Here is a 26100-nt window from a genome sequence, read left to right on the forward strand (position 1 = left end):
TTATTAGAAACTATTGCCATGCAGAGTCTGTTAGTAGTTCAACTTTGGATAAAGGTATATTTGGATAGAGATATATTTCGAATGTGCTGACTGAAAGAAATCAGCCCAGAGCCCATTCAAATCAGTATGATATTAATGTTATATTACTAGGGTTCAGCTGTCCTGTGTAATTAAATTCAGCATCAGTAGTTATTAAAGTTTCCTCTAAGAAAGAATTGTCAGGAGAAATTGTTAGTGGAGGGCACAAAAGAGGAATTATCAATGAACTAATAATGAATATGCCAAATTTCTGATTTCACTAAGAGAGCTTGTATACATTTTCCCACTTTATCATGTGCCGTCTTCCTATCTGGAATACCTCAATATATTTTATACAGTAAGCTTAACTTTATTTGTAAGAAGTTTTGAATACTATATATACACATGGTCTTATGAGAATTTAGTTTTAATATGATGCTCAGTTTAATGTATATAAATAACGAGTTTCTTTTGGACCCCTCTTCAGTGAATTAATTTGGCTTAAGTTTTCTAAACTGTAAATTTATTTTATTATTAAAACTTGAAGCCTTAAACATTAATTGAGTTACGTATATAAAATTTTTGAGCTGAGGAAGGTATGGTAAAAAAAAAAAAGTAAGGCGAAAGCAAGTGAAAGTTGCTCAGTCGTTGCCGACTCTGCGAGTCCATGGACTGGAGTTCTCCAGGCCAGAATGCTGGAGTGGGTAGCCTTTCCCTTCTCCAGGGGATTTTCCCAACCCAGGGATTGAACCCAGGTCTCCCACACTGCAGGCAGATTCTTTACCAGCTGAGCCACCAGGGAAGCCCTTGAACACAGGTGGGCAGCCTATCCCTTCTCCAGGGATCTTCCCAACCCAGGAATCAAACTGGGGTCTCCTGCATTGCAGGCAGATTCTTTACCAACTGAGCTATCAGGGAAGTTCCCCCCCACAAAAAAGCAAAGAGATGGTTAATTTCATATTAAACTTAGGGAACCACCGAGAGTGAAGATACATGAGAGATGTAAAGTTTGATCTCTAACTATAAATAGTTTACAATAACAAAGATTGTTGCATGCTTCTTTGAAATTTAATAAATCTATATATATATATATATCAGTTCTTCCATATTTTCATTAAAATGCATAAGTATATCAGTATTTTGCTGAATGTAAGATAAATAAATTACAGTTTAAAGAAAAGAAATTTTTAACAACCAGTGTGGGCTTTCTTATCAGGCTGGACCAGTATCATCTTCAAGATTTGGTCACTATTATGATATATCAAAAAGGATACCACAAGAACTCATTGAGACCTCAAAGTGGCATGGATTTTTTCTCCCAGAAAAAATATCATCAACTTTTAATGTAGAACCCTGGTAAGTTAGTGATTTCAATTCTGATTTCAAAGGTTAGTAAAATACATTTTTACCACAGTCTTTGAAAGAATGCCTATTTAAAGGAACAAATCCTGATAAATGTTAGTTTTCTAGGTAATATGTAACCTTAATATTTTATGTTATTTCATTATATGTGATTTTTGTAGTCCTGTAACTGTTGGACCTACCATTACTCTTTAATTTGCAACTTGACAAATCTGGATACCAAATTTATAATAACTACTGTTTATTTTCAATAAAATGTGAAATAATTCAGTAATAGGATCCTTCAGCCCTAAATGCACAAGATACATAAATATTGCTTATTGATAATAATAGCAGTGAAAATGGTATAAAATCATGCTGTTGCTCCATGTTTTTGATACATAATAAACCAACGCAATGTATTCATACTGCTACTAACTTTATTAAGGCAAAACTCTGAAAATTAAAGACTTGACATTGAATAATTTCTAAAGTGTTGGGACTGTAAGGAGATCAAACCAGTCAGTCCTAAAGGAGATTAATCCTGAATATTCATTGGAGGAACTGATGCTGAAGCTGAAACTTCAATACTTTGGCTGCCTGATGTGAAGAGTTGACTCATTAGAAAAGACCCTGATGCTGGGAAAGACTGAAGGCAAGAGGAGAAGGGGTTACAGAGGATGAGATGGTTGGATGGCATTACCAATTCAATGGACATGAGTTTGAGCAAGCTCCAGGAGATGGTGAAGGACAGGGAAGCCTGCATGCTGCAGTCCATGGGGTCACAAAGAGTCAGACACGACTGAGCAACAGAACAACAATAAAGAAATACTTTTAAATAAAGAAATAATTTTAATTCATATTGCAGTTGAATCAAGGGAAGGTTTTCACAGAATAGATTGTTGCCTCACAGAATAGGTTGTTGCCTCACAGAATAGGTTGTTTTCCTTTACACTGTAAAACCATTATTTTCAAAATGAAATGAGTTATTAAATGTTGATTTATGATTTAAAAATCTAGGGTCTCTTTCCCAGAAATACTGCCTGAGAGTTTAGTGAAAACTATTTCATTTATTTGATTTTATTGATTATACTAGTTTCTAATTTTTGTCAACACTGAACCAGACATACATATACACATACTTGAGGAACAGATTAAAATAGTGTCTCCATGATTTCTCAAAAAGTAAATTATAAAACCCAGATTCAAAGTCAGTTCTTTCTGATTTAAAAATCTCTCTTAGTGCTCGCTTCGGCAGCACAAAAACTAAAAATCTCTCTTAGCAGTAATGCTATACTGTCTCCATTCATGGAGTGCTTAGGGAAATAAAAAAATGTACATTAATTATGATGTAAATACATGTAAAGAGATATAGTGTTACTTTTCTAATTTAAAAAAATTAAAGATGAAACCTTTTAAGCCAGAAAATACAAAGTGGTTTTCATTCACTTAGCAACTAAAGTGATGGGAAATTAACATTTGTCAATTAACCTGATCAATATCAGGTAGTGTTCCAGGCATTAGACCATGGGCTATCTCATTTATCCTCCAAACAACCCTACAAGAGAAGCAGTATTATCTCCACTTTGTAGGAAACTTGAGGTCAGAGACACTGAGCAGCTTTACCACTATTTTAGTCTGTGAGTGAGTAAAGCTGACACCAAACCCAAGTATCCAAAACCTTCTGCTCTCTTTTCTTTACCAGGCTGTCTCCATTTACTGCTGCAGTAAATGTATAACCCAACAAGAAGCTGGGCACCAGAAAAATTATGCCTTGATTAGATATGGGAATGTAATTTTTTAAATATATTTTAAGAATGTTTTTGAGAACTAACAGTTTTACATGGAACAGAAAAATTTATAGATTTTAATTATCAAGGCAATATTTCATTTCATAGTAGTTAACTGATAATTCATTTATTTCATATTAAACTTAAATGCTTAATTAAATGTAATTAAACTTTAAACATGTAATTAAATTAATTTTGAAAATGGGTACTTTACCATGTGAGATTTATTTTATGAAAAGCGTGTGCTCATTTCACTAAAATGAACTTTACTGGTTCATTTATAAAACAATAAAGCTAAGCCTTACACTTGTCCATACTTTTCCTGTAATTAAGACGAGAGGATATGGCTGTGTCTATCATGTATGAGGATATAATATATAATTTTATAATTTCTAAAGGCACTGTTGAAACCTATAAAGTTTTTTTTTTAAAGTAAGAAGAACTGAAGGTCATTTGAAATCTGTAATGACTAAAATTACTGGTATATTTGCCAATGGAAAATGTTCATACCTACAGTTTAAACTTTCAAATTAAAGCCTGGTTGTAGAATCTTGAAATGTATTACAATAATATTGCCTGGAAAATTTTGTTTTGATATTTTACTGTTATAAATCTGATCATCTCAAACATAAAACAATAGAAAAACTGATTTTGAGAATAATTCTAAAATAGTTTACAATTTTTTTTTAATTTGATGTTGTTTTGAGTTAAGCTTTGCTAATAGGTATGTCCAAGCACAGTTCTTTTTCCCTACTAGAAAGATATTGTCATTCTTTATTATTTATTCATGAATCTACTGACATACTGCTTAACCTACTGTTACAGACTGATTAGTATTCATCCCATCCACCCCCCCTCCAAATTCATATGTTGAAACCCTAATCCCCAAAATTTAGGGATAGGGCATTTGGGAGTTAGTTAGATGAGACATAGGTTCGATCCCTGGGTTGGCAAGATTCTGTGGAGAAGGGAAAGGCTACCCATTCCAGTATTCTGGCCTGGAGAATTCCGTGGACTGTATAGTCCATGGGGTCGCAAAGAGTGAGACACGACTGAGCAACTTTCACTCACTTAGATGAGGTCTTGAGGGTGGGGCCCTGGTGTGATAGAATGGTGACCTTAAAAAAGGAGAGACACTGAGTTCTCCACTCTCTCCTTGAGTAAACACCCAGGAAAAGCCATGTGAGCTCACAGCGAGAAGGTAACCATCTGCAACCCAACACTAACCCTGGCTCTCACCAGACACAAACCCTGCTGGCACCATGATCCTGGACTTCTAGTCTCCAAGATTTTACTTTTATATATCTATGCTAACAATAGCTAGTAGTAGCTAAAAGTTTTGTATTAACTAGAATGAACTGAATTCTAAGAGAACTAGTTATCTTTCTGGGAAAATTTCTAAGAGAAAAACAGTGGAAAGTGGGTAGGAATATTATTTACAATTTTAGAAGTCATTTCATTTTCCTTATCCTGCAAAGTCTCTTTACCATAGTAAATGAAACTTCCATATAAACCTCTGTAGTATTTTCCTAGACAAATCGTAGCTGTGTTCCCCATATGTTCCTACTAATATTCCTTTGTTCGTACTTTTGTCAAAACACTAATTTCATTACACTTAACTATTTGTCTTGTCTACATTCTTATGTTCCCGCCAAGCTTTGGAAATCCTTGAGGAAAAGTTATAATTTTTTTCATCTATTTATTGTCTGAATCTAGGACACAAGTATTAAGTTGATAGTCAATGAATTAGTGAATCAAAGCATAAAATATAGTTACAACTCAAATTAACTATAGTCTTATTCTTAGCGCAGAGATTTAGTGGGATGAAACCAATAACTGAAACATAGCCATATAAGAGTATATTTTATTTCAAAAATACAGATTTTTTTCTTAGATTGAGAAGCAGAGAACCACAGTATATTTAGAAATTATAAGTAGAAAATTTACTCACGAAAAAGGGATTTTGGAAGAGAGCTTCTAGGTGAGATTAAAAGTTCATAACAGAGTCATAAAGTTACAGAAGTAGACTATACTCTATTCAAAGGATATATAAAAAATGATATAATGATACAAATCTCAGAGCTAAGGAAAAGCAGAGATATAAGTGTGAGGAGGAATTTTATCTACCTGTTTATCTGCTGGTGATATAATTAAAGTTAAAAGATTTTGACCAATGAAGAGAAATAACTTGCTTATATGTTTACCTTTCTTTCTTCTTTCTGTTCTTCAGTGGGGCCTTTGGATACATGGAATTTAATTGATCATTCTAGCATTCTAGCATGCTATTTTCATTGGTTGTTTTGTTATCATCCCCCTTATTCCCACATTCCTAATCCCAGTCATCTTGCCCATAGATGTACTCTCTCTTATTTATGTATTTTATGTATTTTCTTTCATATTTCTGGTCTTCCTTCAATAAAGCAATTGTTGACCCTTGTCTCCTTTCTCTGTCTCACTCCCTATATTCAGTCTATCAGTAAATCCTGTCAACTGTGTCTTCAGTATATCCAGATCCTGATCACTTCTTGCATCCCTTACCTCCACCATGCTAAACCTAAGTCACCCATATTTCTTGCAAGGACTCTTGGCATAGCCTCCTAATTAATCCTGCTCCCTGCTTTTTGGTGGCTCCTATTTTTGTCCAAAGCAGCCCTCATAAACTTTTTTATGTAGCACTGTCCAATAGCACTTTCTTCAAGGATGGAAGTTTTCTATGCCTGTACTGTCCAAAATAGCAGCCACAAGCCACATGCAACTAATAATGAATATTTTCAATATTACACTGAAATTTTTGTTTTATTTTATTAATTTAAGTGTAAGTAGCTATGTGTGACTTCAGTTCAGTTGCTCAGTTATGTCCAGCTCTTTGCAACCTGTGGACTGCAGCACGCCAGCCTTCCCTGTCCATCACCAACTCCCAGAGCTTGCTCAAATTCATGCCCATCGACATGATGCCATCCAACCATCTCCTCCTCTGTCATCCCCTTCTCCTCCTGCCTTCAATCTTTCCCAGCATCAGGATCTTTTCTCATGAGTCAGTTTGTCCCATCAGGTGGCCAAAGTATTGGAGTTTCAGCTTCAGCATCAGTCCTTCCAAAGAATATTCAGGACTGATTTCCTTTAGGATGGACTGGCTGGATCTCCTTGCAGTCCAAGGGACTCTCAAGAGTCTTCTCCAACACAACAGTTCAAAAGCATCAATTCTTTGGCCCTCAGCTTTCTTTGTAGTCCAATTCTCACATCCATACATGACTACTGGAAAAAACATAGCTTTGACTGGATGGACCTTTGCCGGCAAGGTAATGTCTCTGTGTTTTAATATGCTGTCTAGTTTGGTTATAAGTTTTCTTCCAAGGAGCAAGCACCTTTTAATTTCATGGCTGCAGTCACCATCTGCAGTGATTTTGGAGCCCAGGAAAATAAAGTCTCTCACTGTTTTCATTGTTTCCCCATCTATTTCCCATGAATTGATGGGACCAGATGCCATGATCTTAGTTTTCAGAATGTTGAGTTTTAAGCCAACTTTTTCACTGTTTCACTTTCATCAAGAGGCTCTTTAGTTCTTCTTCACTTTCTGCCTTAAGGGTGGTATCATCTGCATATCTGAGGTTATTGATATTTCTCTTGGAAATCTTGATTCTAGCTTGTGTTTCATCCAGTCCAGCATTTCGCATGATATACTCTGCATATAAGTTAAATAAGCAGGGTGACAATATACAGCCTTGACATACTCCTTTCCCAATTTGGAACCAGTCTGTTGTTCCATGTCCAGTTCTAACTGTTGCTTCTTGACTGCCTACAGATTTCTCAGGAGGCAGGTCAGGTGGTCTGGTATACCCATCTCTTGAAGAATTTTCCACAGTTTGTTGTGATCCACACAGTCAAAGGCTTTGGCGTAGTCAATAAAGCAAAAGTAGATGTTTTTCTGGAACTCTCTTGCTTTTTTGATGATCCAACAGATGTTGGCAATTTGTTCTCTGGTTTCTCTGCCTTTTCTAAATCCAGCTCGAATGTCTGGAAGTTCACGGTTCATGTACTTTTGAAGCCTGACTTAAAGAATTTTGAGCATTACTTTACCAGTGTGTGAGATGAGTGCAATTGTGCTGTAGTTTGAACATTCTTTGGATTTGCCTTTGCCTTTCTTTGGGATGGGAATGAAAACGGACCTTTTCCAGTCCTGTGGCCACTGCTGAGTTTTCTAAATTTGCTGGCATATTGAGTGCAGCACTTTCACAGCATCACCTTTTAGGATTTGAAATAGCCTGAAATTCCATCACCTCCACTAGCTTTGTTCATAATGATGCTTCCTAAGGCCCACTTGACTTCGCATTCCGTGTGTGACAAGTACTGTCTTATTAGACAGTACAGTTTTACAGCGTTAGTCAGCACTTATCACTGCTCTGGCTCAAACCTTTAATGACATCCCATCTCACTCAGAATAAAAAACCTATATGCAAACAGAGATCCATAAGGTCTACATGTCCTTACCTAATTTGGTTCCTTGCTGCCCCTCTGATCTCTTTGATATCATTGTGGTTGTGGAAAGAGTAAAGGGAATATCAAGAATGCTTTTAGACATGAGAACTAGGATTGTTCCATTTACAGATGTAAGTAAGCATAAGCATATATCTAACAATATTTATTGAACACCTTCTCTGGAGTGAATACCTTGTATGCTCCTGAGCCTAGCTTTTATGAGCCTAGAATCATGTTAAGCTCTAGGTTTATTGTAGTAAACTGTTATCCTTGACCATTTATAGCTTAAGAAAGCACAATTAAAAAAAAATTTTTTTTAGAATAAGAAAGTACAATTAAAAAAAGAATTAATAAAACAAGAAGGGACTTCACTGGTGGTCCAGTGATTAAGACCACACTTCCAGCACAGGAGGCGCAGGTTCAATCACTGGTCAGGGAACTTAGATCACACATGCCGTGAGCTAAAAAGAAACAAGTAAACAGGTAAAGATCTCATTATGAATTGTGATAAGTAGTATAAAGACAAAGAACACTCTCCATACATTGAGGAGGGGAATGAACTTTGTGTTGTGTTAGGGATGAGGCCTTTCTGAAGACCTGAACATGAGACTTGAAAAAATATCCTAAGAAGAAAAAAGTGGTCTTACAGAGAGCACTAAGCCAAGAAGTGTTCTTGACATAGGCGACAGCAGGTGTACTAGGAAAGGAAAGTAATTGGTGTTTTCAAGTACCTGAAAGGCCTAGTTGTTGAAATAGTGTGAGTGATAGCAAGTGTTACAGGAAGATGAGTTCAGAGAGATAGGCAGCCGCCATACCATGCTTTTAAAAATTTATTCATGAAGGGATATAGATAGAAGCCATTTCTATATTCCCTGGACTTCCCTTAGGGCATATATAGGGCTTCCCAGGTGGCTTGATGGTAGAGACTCTGCCTGCCAATGAAAGAGACATGGGTTCGATACCTGGGTCAGGAAGATCCCCTGGAGAAGGACTGCAGCCCACTCCAGTATTCTTGCCTGGAAAATCCCATGGCCAGAGGAGCCTGATGGGCTATAGTCTGTAGGGTTGCAAAGAGTCAGACACGACTTGGTGACTAAACAGCAACAGCAATCCCGTTTACACAAAATTTTAATTCGCTTTTCTGAAATTCTTTTCTAACAGAAATTCAGTACACATTAATTTAGGTTCTTAAATACACTTAGTGATATTTGATCGAAAAAACTCATGAAAGACTGGAAGCTAAATCCTCATCTTACACTGTGAGATTCAGTATATATACATCAGTATTGGAAAGACTATGAGTGAAATGCCAGAATTAAATAAGTAGTTATAATAACTCTGCTTATGTATGTTTATTGGTAACATACTCTTCAGAATCAAACATTTTTATCAGCATGCTTCCTAACATCCCACAGTAATTTTTCTCAGTAAAGAAAGAGGGATTGATATAGAGCAGTATCTGAAAGAACGTTGATCATTTTGATAACATTGTTTGCCTTTGAGTGGTGAATTTGGGTTTTTTTTTTCTATCTCTTCTATGTTTTGTATGTTTGAATTTTTATGATGAAAACATTTTTTTCATAAAGGAAAGGGATTTCAAATAAGTGAATAAAGTCTAACCCTTTGGGGATAATATAATGAAATCTTTATATCTCACATCAAATTATATTTCCAAAGAGTTAAAGATTTAAACACAGTAAATTAAATTATAAAAGTAATAGAAGAAAATTAAAGAGAGTGTCTTAAAATCTTGGAGTGGGGAAATAGCAAACAATTTGAATGTAACCCGTGATTCTGATTTCAATCCTTTTGCAATGAAGGATGATACTAGCACAGGTGGAAAAACTTGAATGGAATCTGAAGATTTTGATGGTAGTATCCATTTCCTAATTATATCAATATCCTAAGTCAGATGGCTATATTATTGTTATATAGGGGAATGTTTTTGTTTGTAGGAATCATACCCCAAATTATTAAGAAGTCATCATGTCAGCAACTTATTCTCTAGTGAAACAGAGAATATCATGTCATCATGTCAGCAACTTATTCTCTAGTGAAACAGAAAATAAAGATTTTTGTTTTATGTATACAACTTTTCTATAAATTTGAGATTTTTCAGAATTTTTAAAAGTACAAATATATGTGTGTATAGATGTATATATACTTAGATTTAGTAAATTAAAACCATTTTTAAATTAGTAAGAACAAGTTGAGTGCCCTAATACAAAATGGGCAGAAGAAATCAAGAGGCTGTTCTCAAAAAGTTACAGAAATAGCTAATAAGGTTAACTAGTAATCAAAGAAATGTAAGCAAAAACCAAAGAGATACCATTTTTTCAGCTATTAAACATTTAAAATGATAATGCATTGTGTTAAAGGTAGTGTGGAGAAACAAATGTCACTCATGTTAATTGTACAAGTGTGCATTGTTAAAACAATTCTAGGAAAGTATGTCACAAGTGAGAGTGTACATTATCATTGTTGCCATCATACCATTTACAGTAATCAGTAAAATTATTTCTTCTTGGGAAAAAAATAAAACTGCTTCAGCCAATTTTTCAATCTGGACAGTCAGCTCTCTTTTCCCTATCCCATTCTTTCCTTTGAGAAAAATACATTTGGAGTTCAATTTCTCCTTATGTATAGGCCCAAAGATGAACAGTGGTCATGTTCATTGTGCCTTCCACATTACTTAGCTCACTCCTGAAAGTAACTTATTAAAAGACGTACTATTAAAAGACTTAACAAGTGAAAACACTTGTTAAGATACGTGTAAACAAAAAGATACATGCATCTCAATCTACATAGTGGGATTATTTCCAATAACCAAGATATGAAAGCAAGCTAAATGTCCATTAACAGATGAGCAGATAAAGAAGATGTGATATACATATACAATGAAGTATTACTTAGTCATTGAAAAATGGACTTTTGCCATTTGCAACATCATGGATGGACCTGGAGAGTATTATGCTTAGTGAAATAAGTCAGAGAAAGACAAATACTATGTTATCACTTATGCATGGAATCTAAAAAATGAAATGAATAAATAAAGCAAAGAAGCAACAGACTCACAGATACAGAGAACAAACTAGTTGGGAGGGGAAGGGAGAAGGGGCAGGATAAGGATAGGGGATTAAAAAGTACACACTACTATGTATAAAATAAATAAACTATGCAGGAGCCCCATGCGAGCATTTGACTTGACTGAGACCACTGTACGGTTGGCTGCTGTCTCTCACCCGCCTTGATACACTCTTTCAGCTAATGAACCATCTTGATCCATGGTCAGCTTCAGTCTTCACTTCCTTGCCCTTCTCTTGCTTCTTCTCACTTTCTCAGCAAAACTACTCTTCTAGTTAAATGGTACTCTGAGTGAAAAGGCAGAAAGTGGTGGTTGTAAGGAGGAGAGTGTATGGACTGAGATTATACAAGGATAGCAGTTATTGATGATGACAAGATCTAAGGTATGACCATGGAAATGGGTATTGTAGGTTGAATGGAGACAAGATTTTTGGAGGAGAGGAGGTCAAGAAACTGAAAGGTCAGGGTGTTTGAAAGATGAGTAATGACACAAAGTTGGAGAGATGACAGCAGTAAAGATGTGTAGAAGGAGATAATCTAGTGACTTTTTTGCATCCATAATTAATGGAAATCAAAGTAAGTGAACTGAATTATTTTTCATGAAAGATCATAACCATTCTCAACAGTGTCCCTGTCAGTCAGTGGATTGCTTCAAGATGCATACAGTTCTTCTATCTTCATGATCTTAGTACTTTCCCAGCTGTGGTCCAGAGGTCTGTGCTGGCCACAGCCCACCTTTGTGCCCTTAACACATTCCTGGTCCCTTTATGTTCTCTTAATTGAGTATCCATGGTGAAGAGAATCAAACTTGATGTCCTTAGGGGAAAAGCATCTGAAAAGAAAAATCAATAAATGACATCCTTCAATGTAATAATAATGGAATTTTTAACTTGAAAATTACTTGTGAATAGACTTCACAGTCTTTATAGCCACATACAAATTGTATGCTAATATAACTTGAGCTCAGCAAACTATTTTACACAGTTAGTTGAAACATTTGATATTGTGCCTACAGCCTTACAAGTATGTCTCACCCTTTGTCATAGATGAATACCTGAAATATATGTGTAAATAGATTTTTGGTAATACAAATTATATTTCTCAGTGATTTGCATAATATCAAAAATGCTTCATCTTTACTTTAAGTCAATCATAATTGGTAGTTATTAGTTTCTCTTCCTAAGAAGTAGTTAACATCAATATTTAAATGCATAAGAAGTCGGCTTTTAAAAAGCCAACACTGAATCATTTTAATGAGAAAAGTCATTCTTAAAATATAAAGGAAAATTAATCCTTGAATCATATAATTTTAAGTCATAATGGACCACAGAGATTATCTAGTATGCTCCTTTGGTTTACAGATGAGAAAATTTCTAAGTTCAGAACAGAAAAATTAAAGAATTTGCCTCAAATCACATGTTTGCTACAGTTGCTGGTACAGATAGAACTGGAACCCAGATCTTGAGCACACTCTCCACTGTGCTATACTGGTACCTAGTTTCTGTATTTGTGATTCTGTGCTTTTCAATATTGAATTTTCTTTATAAACCATACATCGAGTTAATACAAGGCCTATCTATTGGTGAAGTTCTCACCAATGCAACTAAAAGAAAAATACCTTCCTATGACAGGTGGCTCAGTGGTAAAGAATCTGCCTGCCATTGCAGGAGCCACAGGAGACGTGGGCTGGATCCCTGGGTCGGAAGATCCCCTGGAGAAGGAAATGGCAACCCATTCCAGTATTCTTGCCTGGTGAATCCCATGGAGCCTAGCATGCTATAGTCCATGTGGTCACAAGAAGGCAGACACGATTGAGTAGGCACACTCATATATATGACCATATACCTGAATACTTTGACTGTGTTAAATTGAGCCATGTTCAAACCTCATCTGAGCCACATTTGTGTATTTGCACCCAGAGACTTTTCATTGAATCTGGACCTCACTCTAGTTTAACCAAAAGAACTTGAAGTTTTAGAAAACTTGAATTTTAGGTGCCACTTCTGTTACTTAATTGTTGTATAACCATGGTCAAATTACTTAGTCTCTAACGGGTCTTAACTTTCTCAACCATAAAATGGAGTTTAATGGTTGTATTTACCTCACAAAGTTACCATAATGATCAAATGTTGTGACAGTGATGCAAAAGGTTTTTGAGTATTTAATGTGCCAGATACTTTGCCAGTTGATATATTTATTGTCTAAGAGTTAGCTTTTCACTTATCAATTAGTTAATTTCACATATACTGATTTTATTTTCGTAATGTTTTTTCACAGATAAAATCTTATCTCCTGTTACCTAAGCTTTTTTGTTGTTGGTACATTTATTCTTTGAGCACATTAAGACCTCTGTAGTATTCCTTTGTTCATTGTTTGAGAAGGTGCAAGGTAATTATCTATTATTTATTATCTGATTACCAGATTTATTTTCTAGATATACATCTGATTTTTTTTACAGTAGTGTTTTTTATCTTTTTTGATGAGATTAAATGACAAAAATTACCTTTCACAGGAAAACTAATGCCATTTGTTGATATAAATTACAGTTCTCTGATGCAAATATCCATTGGACCTATTGCTGAAAATTGGGGGAGGAGGGACATTGATAAGGCATGAAAGTCTCATGTTTTTTATAAACTTTTTAAAGATGTTAACTTGGGCATCAGCATATAGGTTTACACTGGGTAATTGGACCCCTTTTGTCCATATTTGTATATTAGTATAAAGAAATTCCTATCAGACAGCATGGTAATAGCAGATACATAATGCACCTGGACAATTTTTTAACTAAAGAAAAATTTAAATGCCTAATATTTTAAAGGTAAAGTTAAAATTCTAATTTTTAATATTTTTGTACTGTTATAGGACGGGGAGCCTTGTGGGCTGCCGTCTATGGGGTCACACAGAGTCAGACACAACTGAAGCAACTTAGCAGCGGCAGCAGTGTAGTTTTAAAGACATTGTAGAATTTCATGATAGGTAATTTTACTATGAAAGTTATCAAAAATTATGAAAATCAGGCAAAATAATATACATGATTTGAAATGTGCTGCCGGTGGGATATGTTGTACACACCATGATAACCTACCTTGTTAAATGTTTGGAAACATTAATAAGGAAGGTCATTATTGTAACTGGGTCATATTTGTAACTGGATTTACTTCTTGACAACTCCTGTTTTATGAGTTACTAGACTGTTGAACAAATAAAAAGGCAACATCCTCAAAATTAAAGAGGTTTAATAAAAAAAATTAAGATGACACAGATATTCATTTTCAGTAAAAAATATCTTACCATAAAATATTATTGACAAGGACTTGTCAATATGAAGATTAACAATACTTAGTATTTTAATGTTAATATTATATAAACTAGTTAAGTTTTAAAAGTTCTAATCCTATGTATCTAAAAATGAATATTCTTAATATAGCTAAATGTATTGATTTTTTTCCCATTCATCAAAGTGTTTATTTTCCTAGAAATCTTACAAGCTTGGAGGAATTTATGTTATAATCTAATCACTGTTAGTGTAAAATAAGAAAAAAGACTAAGGCATATTTGGCTTTATGTCTTGTTTTTGTTCTCATACCAGAAGAACCACTGTCCCCATATCATTGAAGAGAATCTTAGATATACTATAGTTATCAAGCTGTGAAAAGATGAAACGGATAAATGGTAGCAACTAAAACTAAAAAAATAATTTATGTATGTGGTATTTAGTAATGGGCGTTTAGACACCAAATTTGCTACCAAATACTTGAGGCAGATTTTATTATCTAACAACTTAGGGCAGAAGGAAAAATACATGAGAAACTTTTTGAATATATGAAATAATAATGGTCTTAGGTAGATTCATTATTGGTGGATTAGGCTACACTGGATATGTTTTTGATCCACCCTCCTTTAACCCATAGTGACTTTCGTCAAATGGTTGGCTGGAATTCATTTCATAATAAAATCTTGGAGCAGATTGTAGCTGCTGAAGCTAATTGACCCAGATAGAAATTGAATCTGTTGTGTTCAAACAAGAACACTGTGTTCTGAAAGTTGGACTCGCCAGGACAAATATGTGTTAAGATGCGAAATAGTCACGTCATTGTCCTTGTGGAATATTATTTATAGACACATTTCCTCACTCAGGAAAGTAGAAAAATGTCTCCTTCATGTAATCCATTGTATGTTCATTGAAAATGGAGAAATAAGTATATGAGAAATAATTGTATTGCCAAATCCTTCGATTGGAGTAGTACTTGTTTTGCACAGAACACCATTCTCTTCTCTTGGTTTTCTTTTGTTGTTGTTATTAGAGATGTACTTTTAGACTGGCTTTGACTATTCAATAAAATGTTTACAAAGATGTGCATATATTTTTGCTAAACCACTTATCATTAATTTTGTGCACATTTATTTAAGTGGTTTGCTGCATTTCCTAGCTTCTTAAGAGTATTCTTTAATGTTACCTGAATGCTGCAAATTATATTTTTGTCTTTCCTATGGCAGGCACTTCTACCTATATGATCACTTTACTTAAGATCACAGTAAAGCAAATGCTTTTGTATTTTTAAGATCACCCACAGCTTCTGCAGTCTTAGGCACTTCAGTTTCTATGAAATTGCAATGGTCCAGAATTTCATCATCGTCTCATTTTATGTTCAGACATAGCACACAAGTTGTCCATCATGAAGAATCTTAAATTCAGTTAGTATTTAAGCAGATTTTCTTAACTCTTAATAATTTTTTTAATGTTTCATAGCACTTGTAAAATATTTTTAAATAGTAACATTAATGCTAATATTCATGTAGGAAATAGTTTATCCTCTTAAATTTATATATTTTTGTCATCTTTTTACAAACAAAAGTGGAGTTTATATCCACTTGTCTTCATTTGTCTTAAAAAATTGTTTTTGAATTAGTATTATTTTTGCAATTTTGTTCTAAGAATATTAAAACTTTGATGGAAGATAAGCTCAGGTGATCAGGATGTTGATTCAGGTGTACTTGGCATAGCAGTTTATTAACTATGTGTTAATTATCCATGATTACTCCTAAAAAGCTATAGTGGCTTCATCTTTTAGGTTGCTTCATTAAATCATTAATTTTCTTGGTAGTAACTAAGCCTGACATAAAATTAAGTCATCTCAGTCTCCACAGATTTTTATCTTCCCATGATGTCAAGAGCATTGAGTTAGTTAATATAGGGCAATGCAACTTATTCCATGCATGTATTGACTTTTAATTTTAGAATTATTCATATTATTTTGGCTTATCTGATATTTAAGTATAACCTCATAAATGTGTGTTTTTTAATTAATTATTTAATGTTGTAGCTTACAGTTTGTATTTGCTGTGTAATAAGCCCATGTATGTATTTGAACCACTTCTTATCAACAGTTCTTTGACCTCTGGCTACATGAAGCTGCTCCAGTTTATCCAGAACATTATTTATGAGGAAGGATTTGATGGATCCAATCCCCAGGTATTGAGAAACTTCAAAACCTTTTTATAATCATGTATGTAATGTTGTTTTTAAACTCTAGGGCTAGAACCAGAAGGGCTTAGAATAATCAACAGTGAGCAAGCTGTTTCTAAACACAGAGGATGTAAATAAGCAGAACACATGCAGCCTTAGTTTGACTATAAATGTGCGTTTTCAATTTTTGCTAAGTTCTCAGTGGATACACAGAAAATGTTCATATGCATTGTCAACATGAATTACTTTTAAATATGTATTTGTAGTGCCTGGAATTAATAAATAACATAGCTTGAAAATTACTGTTAAATTTGAGGGACTTGTATTTTTCTATCTTAATTTTTTATAGTTATGTCAGTCAGGCCTTAATTTTGAATTATGAGTTTCAAGGTTTCATTTATTATATTATGCTTTGAGTTGTCTCATTGAATAAAAGATGCATTTTTTATTTGCTACATTAAAATATTTTATAGCTTAACTATTTCTCTGTAGCTCTATTTTTAAAAACTTCCTCTGGATTCCTACCATTAAAAATGTTCCGGTTAGTTTAACTTGAACAAAATGAGGGAAATTTTATTTCTAGATATCATGCCTTTCACAATTCTTCCTCAGTGATTTTAATTGCTATTGCTGCTAAAAGATTTGCATTTCATTTATATTATTTTAGCAGAATTATTTCCAGAGCACCATTATTTTTGTTGAAGAAGACAAAAAAGCCAGAAGTCTTTTATTTTTGGCATTATTAACCACACTTGCTCTTAATTCGTATCATAGATTTTTAAATATTCTTTAGCTTTATTGCTATATTTAACACTTCGTCCATGGTAAAAGAAATACTTTTAGAATCTCTTTTGATCATCAGTTTAATAGCAGGTTAAAAATATTTATGTGTGTATGGTAAGGCACATATTCATTTATAGATGGTCTTTCTTGTATGTTACAGTTTTTGTGACAGCCCTTGGTATTTACTACACTTTTATTTTGGTCATTGTTGCTCCGTTTTTGGTCTAGCTAAGATTTATGGGCTCCATGTCTTCTCTTTGGTGGCAGTGCCCGTCTGGAGAGGTAAATTGGTCCCTGACAGACACCTCTCCCCACGCGCTCTGGTAACTATGGAAACAGGCATGTCATAACAGTTCCTGTGGTACATTGTGCAGAGCTGCTGCTCTTGTAGGATGACACATCTTCTAAGAGCAAGAAATTTTACAGAATGCAAGAAAAGCAAAGGCAATAATAAATACCCTCATACTTACATATATAGGTATGTGTACACACACACACACACACACACATCCAAAGAACCCTATTATTAGAGTGGAATGAAAAGCTTTTCTTACTTGTTTCTTTGAATTAACACCATTTTAAATAAATGATATTTTATTTTATGAACATTAATAGGCAACAGACTGGTTTGGGTCTCTGAACCAGAGGTTCTATAACTTTCATAAAGATTAAACAGGGTTGAGAAATACATTTTTATGGTGAGTACCAGGAATGCTAAGAAATAATTTTAATTAAATATGCAAATAAGTTATTATAAATATATTTCCTATTTTATTGGAACTAAAATATAGTTAATGAATTTGTATATTTTTGAATTATGGATTACATCATTTGCTAAATTACCAAGACTGTTTATCTGTCTCAGAAACTTTAGATGACTTCCAAAAGCCACAAAAATACATCTATCAGGCACTACTTCAAAAAATATTATTCCTGAGTCAAGATAATATCCTGACACTAAAGTAAATCCTACTTTTTAAAAGGATATTTTCATCTTACTTTCTCTGTCACTACATTTGCAAATAAACTAGTTGGAGTCAACAGATGGACACTAAGGAATAGAATATTATATACTACTGTATAATTAATAATGGTAAAAGTAAAGTATTATAGCTTATCTGTAAAGATATTTGGAGTGGGAACATTTACAAATTCCTGTCATAATTTTATTTTTCATTTTCAGATATCTAAGAAATAATACAAAAAGTGAAATTTGAACATTGATTTTTGCTTAGAGTACCAGATTAAATATTTTAGATATTCTCTAAGGAATAAATTTATTTATTGTTCAGCTATCAGCAAAAGTTTATTTTTTAAATTTTATTATGCCTCGCAGTATGCCCCATTATTTTATGGTATAGCAAGGAATTAGATGTTCCAAACAACACAGGAAATTTGTAACTCAGCCTTTGTTTTTACAATACTGTCATATTTTTTAAAATATAAATGTATTATCTCTGCTAAGTATTATGCTCAGAATGTGCTATATACCTACTTCACTTAAATATCTATCACTCATTCATTCTCTGGCTTAATCTTTTCATTCTTCCTATATGTGTATATCAGTGTACCTGTCAAAGTCACTAAACTGTGGCTGTCCTGATTCTGCACCTGACAGCAATTTTGTTATAAACTGGTGTAAACTTTTTGATCCAACAGTAGTAGGTAATGATGACTGTGGGTTAAAATACAGCTGACCTTTCTGAAATGTTGACAGGGTACACAATATGATGCTGCTCTCCTTTTACCATCAGGTTTCATTCTAATATATAGATTTTGTTTGGAAATTTTTTTTTCCAGAGTGCTCATTCTTCTAGGAATCTAACTTAGGCTATAGATCATGAGATAGCAAGTTTGGGGATGAGAATATGAACCTTACTCTTGCCATTTGGTTTAAATGCCGAGTTTCTAAGTAATACAGAAAAATCAATAACCTGTTATATTTCACAGATACTTCACAGGAACTCATCAGAAATTTATTTATACTTCTAACATATACTACATTATTTTATTCAATACAGAAATACAAAGAAAGCATTTTTTATGGACTGTTGAGGATCAAAACCTATGCTATCATATTGTCATCATACCCTCAAGGCAAGCAGGAAAGGAAACTGACCCAACAGCCTTCATATTGTCATTGTGCTGTAGGTCCTTGAAGTCAAAAGGTTTTTCTCAAATGTTCTTAGACTAAATTCTTCTGTTTTAAATTTCATTCTCATAGTTTTATATAGGCTGTTGTATCACTTTATTTATTTGAGGAATTATATAGTCTCATAGGGGCTTCCCTGGTCGCTCAGTGGTAAAGAATCTGTCTGCCAGTGTAGGAGACACAAGACACTTGGATTCAATCCCTGGGTTGGGAAGATCTCCTGGAGGAGGAAATGGCAGCCCACTCCTGTATTTTTGTCTGGAGAATCCCAGGACAGAGGAGGCTGGCAGGCTATAGTCCATGGGGTCACAAAGAGTCAGACACAGCTAAGCACACACACAGGCATGCATAGTCTCATAGAGCAACATTCTGTTCTATCCTTTTTATTTTAGAGATGAGAAAACTAAGACCTAAGTAATGTATGTGTTTTGTCCAAAATCATACATCTACTTAGCTGTACAGTGCATATTTAAAAGCCTCTATTTTACCTGTCTTACTAACTACTATCTTCTTAGGTTTTCCTCTTGTAACATTTCAATGTTTTATTCATTTTCCCTACTTCCTTTTATCAACAAATCCTCCTTGGATTTACAGAAAATCACTTTCATAAATTTTATTAATGGCATTTTATAGCAGTAGCATGTTTAGGATCTTGTTTCATCAGAAATCACGCCTAGAAAGTCATGTTCCAAGTCTTTGCTTTAGGAGAATAAATCTTATTTTTCCTGTTAGAATTCTAATGATTTTCCAATTATTTCATTGTGCCAGGTTTTGCTGATAGCTCCTTCCTTTGCCTGGAAATTTTGCTGAATTGCTAAGGAAAGCATTTGCAAAACATTTGTTTGGTTAGAATAACCCAAATAGTAAGATTTGTTATAAACATATCTGCTGGCAAACATTTATTGACATTCAAATTAGGTTTTACTTAGTGGTTTTTCAATGCTCTTTTCCCAAGAAATATCTCTCACTGTTGTTATGACCTTAATGTCAATGGGCTCAAGTTCTAAATAAATGTTCACCTGTTTTGTGAAAAGTGTCAAATTATCATAAAAATAGCTTCAAGAAGAAAAAATAGAGGCAAGTGCAAAATGTTAAACACCAAAAAAATACATTTTTAAACTTCTTCCACACAGAATAGTAGGCAATGAACATGATAGAATTTATCTGAGAAATAGTGAGCACTCTGTAGTTTATTGTAAGACAGAATTTTGTAATGCTAAGAACGGCTTGTATGCATTCTGGTTTAGACTGTCTTTATTCTTACCTGTGATTTGTCATGTATTACTTTAATTGCCTCAAACATAATTCTTAGAGTAGTCACTGTTAAAATTTAGAAACTATTAAGTTTAAGGCCTGTGATACTCCTCAATTTTTCCACAAGGAAAAAGCACAAGAAAAAAATAGTTCTGCTATTTTTAATAGTATCATAATCTTAAAGATCTCCTTTATATTGCCTTATTATTGATACTCCATGAAGTTTTTTCCTACATCTGTTGACATTATCTCTCTGATCTGTTTTAAATAAAAATAAGAACTGGCAGATAAAAGTAAAAGAGGTATCCTGTCATTTACTAAACTTAATGTGTTTACCTCTTTCTCACTTTCCCTTAGAAAAAACAGAAAAACATTTTAAGAATAGGAATCCAGAATCTTGGTTCACCTTTGTGGGGAGATGATATCTGCTGTACAGAAAACTGTGACACGAGTCATAGCCTCACGAAGTTCCTCTATATACTCCGTGGACTTCTGCGAACCTCTCTTTCAGCCTGTATCATTACCATGCCAACACACCTTATCCAGGTAGGAATTTCCCAAAACTACTTTCTCCTAACTTGTGGTTCATCGTTGAAGAGCAGTATATAAATGCTTTATAAATTATTTTCATGTGTCATTTGTGTAAAAGAGATTTTACATGCTTAAAATGCCAAAGCAGCAAGGTATCTGGATTATCCAATACTTTAGTATCTATGGTTTTAATATACAGTGAGTATATAGTAATTTCATCTTTACTAATTTTATTATAATTTTTCTTGGATTTATTGTAAACTTGCTAATATCATTGTGACGTGAGGTTGATTTTGCTGCATATCTTTTCATTGATCTTAAAACCAATCTGAATATAGATCTTGAGATATTTTTACACCTGTGTTTAGCAGCATTATTCACAAGACCTAAAATGTAGAAGCAGCCTGACTATTCACTGACAGCTGGATAGGCAAATGTGGCATATCCATACAACAGGATATTATTCAACCCTAAAAAGGAAGGAAATTCTGATGTGTGTTACAACAGGAGTAAATATTGAGAACATTTTGTTAAGTGAAATAAGTCAGTCATTGAAAGATAAATACTGTGAATCTACTTATATGACATACTTAGAGTAGTCAAAATTATGGAGACAGAAAGTAGAATGGTGGTTGCCAGGAGCTGACGGTGGGAGACAATGAGGACTTATTGTTTAATGGGTATGGAGTTTCAGTTTTAGAAGATGGAAAGAGTTCTGGAGATAGCTGTTGGTGATGGTAGCACATTATGAATGTATTTAATACCACTTAACTGTATACTTTAAAATGGTTAAATGATAAATTTTACATTGTATGTATTTTACCACACTAAAAAAAAAAGGGGGAAGAAAGAAGCTGATCTTAATAAGACTGGTCCCTTTCTTGCTTCTTGTTCAGATATATGTGTGTACATGTGTACCGAAAGTGCTTGCTGGTGACTCTCATTGTTATAATTGCTATGTCTTAGATATATTTTAATTGCTGTGTGTGTGTACAGATATATGTGTGTACACATGTACACACATATATCTGAACAAGAGGCAAGAAAGGGACCAGTCTTATTCATATAATTATACATATATATATATAAAATTATTCTGAAGCCACACTCTCAGAAAGAGAAGCCAATCTCCGCAGGGAAAGAAGGGTCTTTGTAAGATTTCTTCATCGATTCAAAAAAATTCTTTTCGTAAGAGTGTTCACATGGCAAGTTTGGAAGTATTTCCACAGTGAGAGTGTGTGTGTGTGTGTGTATGTGTGTGTGTGTGTGTACAGTATACACATATACACTATAATGTGTGTGTATATACATATAAACTGTAACATGATACTAGAAATAACTGAAATATCTGCTACAATGAAGGGAATGTGAAAGTCAAAATCACTGAAATCACTAAATCTTTTCTAATGAACATACTAAAACATTTTGATTTGGAGTAAATTATAGCAGAGAAGTTTTGAGGTTTGTTTTACTTCTCTAACACATAGCAATTATAACAATGAGAGTTACCAGCAAGCCCTTTCGGTCAGGACCTAACAATTCTTATAGAATTTTTAAGTAAATGCTATTGTTGTCTTCATTTTACTTATAAGGAAACTGAAATACAGAGAAACTAAGAAATTAGATCAAAGTTAAATAGTTGAAAAACCATAATTTGAACCCAGAAAATCAGATTCTAGAATCATATTATAAGAAAATAAGGGTTTACCTGAGCTAGGCTCCTGTCCTTGGATATGTTAAGCATTTTCCCTGTTTTACAACTGAGATCTGAACTTAAATGACATATTCAAGCAAGTCAAAGAAACAAGGACTATATACTTGGTGACACTCCATGGGTCCATGAGAACTTTACATTTAGTTAAATTAACAGAAATATAACAGATACAGTTGAAATTTGGAGGTCTATAAAGAGTCTAGTACTTGAATAAGAATAAACATATAAACCAACAGAATAGAATTGAGAGTTTAGAAATAGACCCAGGCGTCTATGCTCAACCAGTTTTCAACAATGGCACCAAGACCATTCAATAGAAAGAGAACAGCCTTTCAACAAATGGCATTGGACCACTTGCTAGCTACAGGCAAAAGAATGAACTTGGATCCTTACATCACATCATACACAAAAAATAATTCAGAATGAATCAAAGACTTAAATTTAAGAACCAAAACAATTATGAGATAAATATATGAATATATGTGATTTTAAAATTTATTCCAAAGGTGCCTATGCAATAAAGAAGAGAAAGAAAAAAAAATTTTAAAGCCATTTTTGGTAGTGATCATCCTTGGTATTTCGAGAAGAGATTCCAAACCTATTGTGAATATTTGTGACAGTGATTTCTCTAGCCTCTGTCTAAGGGAAGAGGAGTAATATTATAAGAAGACCTTAGATCATCCAGTATTCACCACTGATTAAACAATGGTTGAGATGATAAGGTGAACTGGATGTCTGAACATTAACCAGTGTTTGAATTTTGGTATTTTATAGATGTGTTTAAATTCTTGTATTACTGAAAAAGATGTAGTTTAAATTATACATTTTTAAATACCAGTTAAGAGACTATTTTGAAGTAGAAATAGGAAAAGATATGGTCAGACTTTGGTGATAAATACACCAGTCTATTCCCTGAACAGTTTTGCCTAGATATCATATAGTAGTCTTGTAGTCCTAATATCACTGGAGTTATTTAAAAAAAGTATTCCTTGTTCTTTGAGCACAACACCTGACCATGTTTTGTTTTTGTTTTTTTATCGAAATACATAGGAGAAAATGTAAAACTTAACAGTTTGCTAAAACCAGCCATGATACGTAATAAACAGTGGATAAAACTGTAACTCTTAAAGACTCACAAGGAAAATCACAATGTTTAGGCCAAGAGAATAAAAAGTGCTTACAAAGCTAATCAAAGACATATGCATATACAGAATCAGGAAACTGTGAGTTTGTTTTTTAAAAACTTACACAGTGATTTCTACAGGCCGGTTGCAGTCCTGAGATCTTTTCAAATGTTAACTCATTTAATCCTTATACTACTATCATTATCATTTAGTCCTATATTGTTGGTGCTGTCATTATTTCCATTTTACAAATAAGAAACAAGGGACCGAAAATTATAGTGACTTGCCCAAGATCATACAACTAGTGGAATGGCAAGATTTAGATCTAAGCAGTTCCCCCTTCAATTACCATACTCAACTACCATGCTGTTCTGCTTGTTCAATGAAGTACTAAATAGGGCCAAAATTAAGAAGCAAACTGTGCACAAAGTAGCATTCAGTGATAGAAAGAACCTGGGCCTTGGAGGGAGATAGACCCAATTAGTTATATGGTTTAGTCAAGTCTAACTTTCTCAGCCTCAGCTTTTTCTTTCGTAAAAATTCAGAACATTAGCAATAACATGGACTGACCCGGTGCTGGCACATGGAAGGCGCTCATTACATGTTAACAGTTGTCACCTTCACTGTTATTACTTAAACAGACCTCCAAAACTGAGAATTTGAACAGAGATCAGGGGTACGAAAACTAAGGTATGTAAGTGCATCAAAGCAACAGACATCTTCAGCTTTCTGCCTCTTTTCATGAATAACACAGACAAGATCTTCTCACAGGCGAGATAGGTTAGGAAGCATGGCTGACGTCTGATGGCCACTGAAGTCTTAGTAACATCCCCTTGTTGTAACATGACTCTTTTTAACATCATACAGTAGCTTCCTCTCAATTATGACCAGTGTCACCCCTGAAGACTCTAAGTCAAACTTTAAATGGTGATTGAATAATTTAGCTTATTCAATCAACAAATATTTGTTGCAGGTACTATTCTAGGCATCCATGGGGATATAGTAGTGAATAAAACAAGCAAGGTCCCATCCTCCTGAAATTTTTTTCAATGTGAAAGATAGGATGGATGGAGCAGATGATTCATATATGTATGTATTTTGGATGCTTGAGCTTGATATTTGATAGTAAAATGGATTTTTGCAAGAAATAGAAATGTAGTTTGATATCCTTGGAAATACTATCATATAATTAAACACCTATAGGAAACAGAATTGTGATACCTTTATTTGAATATGTTATGTTAAGTAACACTAGATTAAAAATATATAAAATATCTATTCCTCATAGACTGGAAAAACAGCCAATCAGTGTTCTTACTTTAGTTATTAGCATTCTGTCAGACTTGTACAGTAATGATTAGTTACCCTTTATTGTACTTTTGGCATGCTTCCCATGTTTAATTTCATTGTAGAGAAGGAACACATAGTTAAGGAAATTACAAAGAGGGGAAAAAGTTAAAACAGGGAAAATAATGACATAGATTCAAAACTGATTTTAACTTGTTATAATAAGACTTTTGCAAGTAGAGTGAAAAAGAATTGTATTTGAACTATTTTGTGTTCAGCCTCACAACTTTGACCTATTTCCTTTGGGTTAAAGATTATTTTCATCACCGCACAGGAAATAGCAAGCATACATTAAAACAAATGCATAAAAATGAATTCTAAATATCTGTTAGCTGAAAACACTAAAATTATTCATCAAATATAGTATGATTGACTTAAAATATATATACATGTATAGTCCTAAACAGTTTTCCCTATGAAGTAGTGTTATTACTCATGTTGTGTCTTACTAGAATATCATTTTATTATGTACCCAAAGACACTTTGTTAAAAATGTATGTGAAAATGGCCAAGTTAAATACAGACTTTGTTACACGCTGAACTGTGGAGTAAAGTGTCGTTAGAGGAGCAAAGCCACGGACGGCTCCCCGATATTCCAGCATTCGGTTCCCAGATCCCTGCTGTGTAGTTGTTCCACTCGCCAAGAAGCCTGTTAAAGAGCCCCCAAGAGCATGTGTACAGCCCTCCATGTTAATAGTTAATTGGTGAGGATGGCAAGATGAGAGGACAGCCGAACATGTGGTCTCTCAGACTCAAGCAGTAGACAGACCTTTAGTTATAATAACAGCAGCTGCTCACATTCTCACAACTCAACTGTTCAAAACTCTGCTGTCGAGTGAAGGTTGTCGTGGATTGAAAAAGAAAGAGGAGAGGTTACATCTAAGAGAAGTAATTAAAACCCTACCTTGAAACTCTTCCTTCCTATTATCTTAAGTAAGAGAATATTATTTCATCTTTGAAAAGCTTAAGTATAAATTTCCACATTAAAGGTTGTTACATTTCAGCTACATTGAACA

At 33.9% G+C, this 26100-nt stretch overlaps 1 protein-coding gene across 1 annotated transcript in view; it reads left to right on the forward strand.

Moving 5' to 3' along the window:
- The window catches only part of ELP4 (elongator acetyltransferase complex subunit 4), a 227412-nt gene that overhangs the window by 59982 nt on the left and 141330 nt on the right, over nucleotides 1–26100 (forward strand). The window contains exons 5-7 of the mRNA XM_043908655.1: nucleotides 1235–1374; nucleotides 16101–16185; nucleotides 20726–20914. Coding sequence (XP_043764590.1) covers nucleotides 1235–1374; nucleotides 16101–16185; nucleotides 20726–20914 — 414 coding nt within the window. The remainder of the gene's footprint in view (nucleotides 1–1234; nucleotides 1375–16100; nucleotides 16186–20725; nucleotides 20915–26100) is intronic.

The sequence above is a fragment of the Cervus elaphus genome, chromosome 1, assembly GCF_910594005.1.
Source record: "Cervus elaphus chromosome 1, mCerEla1.1, whole genome shotgun sequence".
NCBI classification, from domain to species: Eukaryota; Metazoa; Chordata; class Mammalia; order Artiodactyla; family Cervidae; genus Cervus; species Cervus elaphus.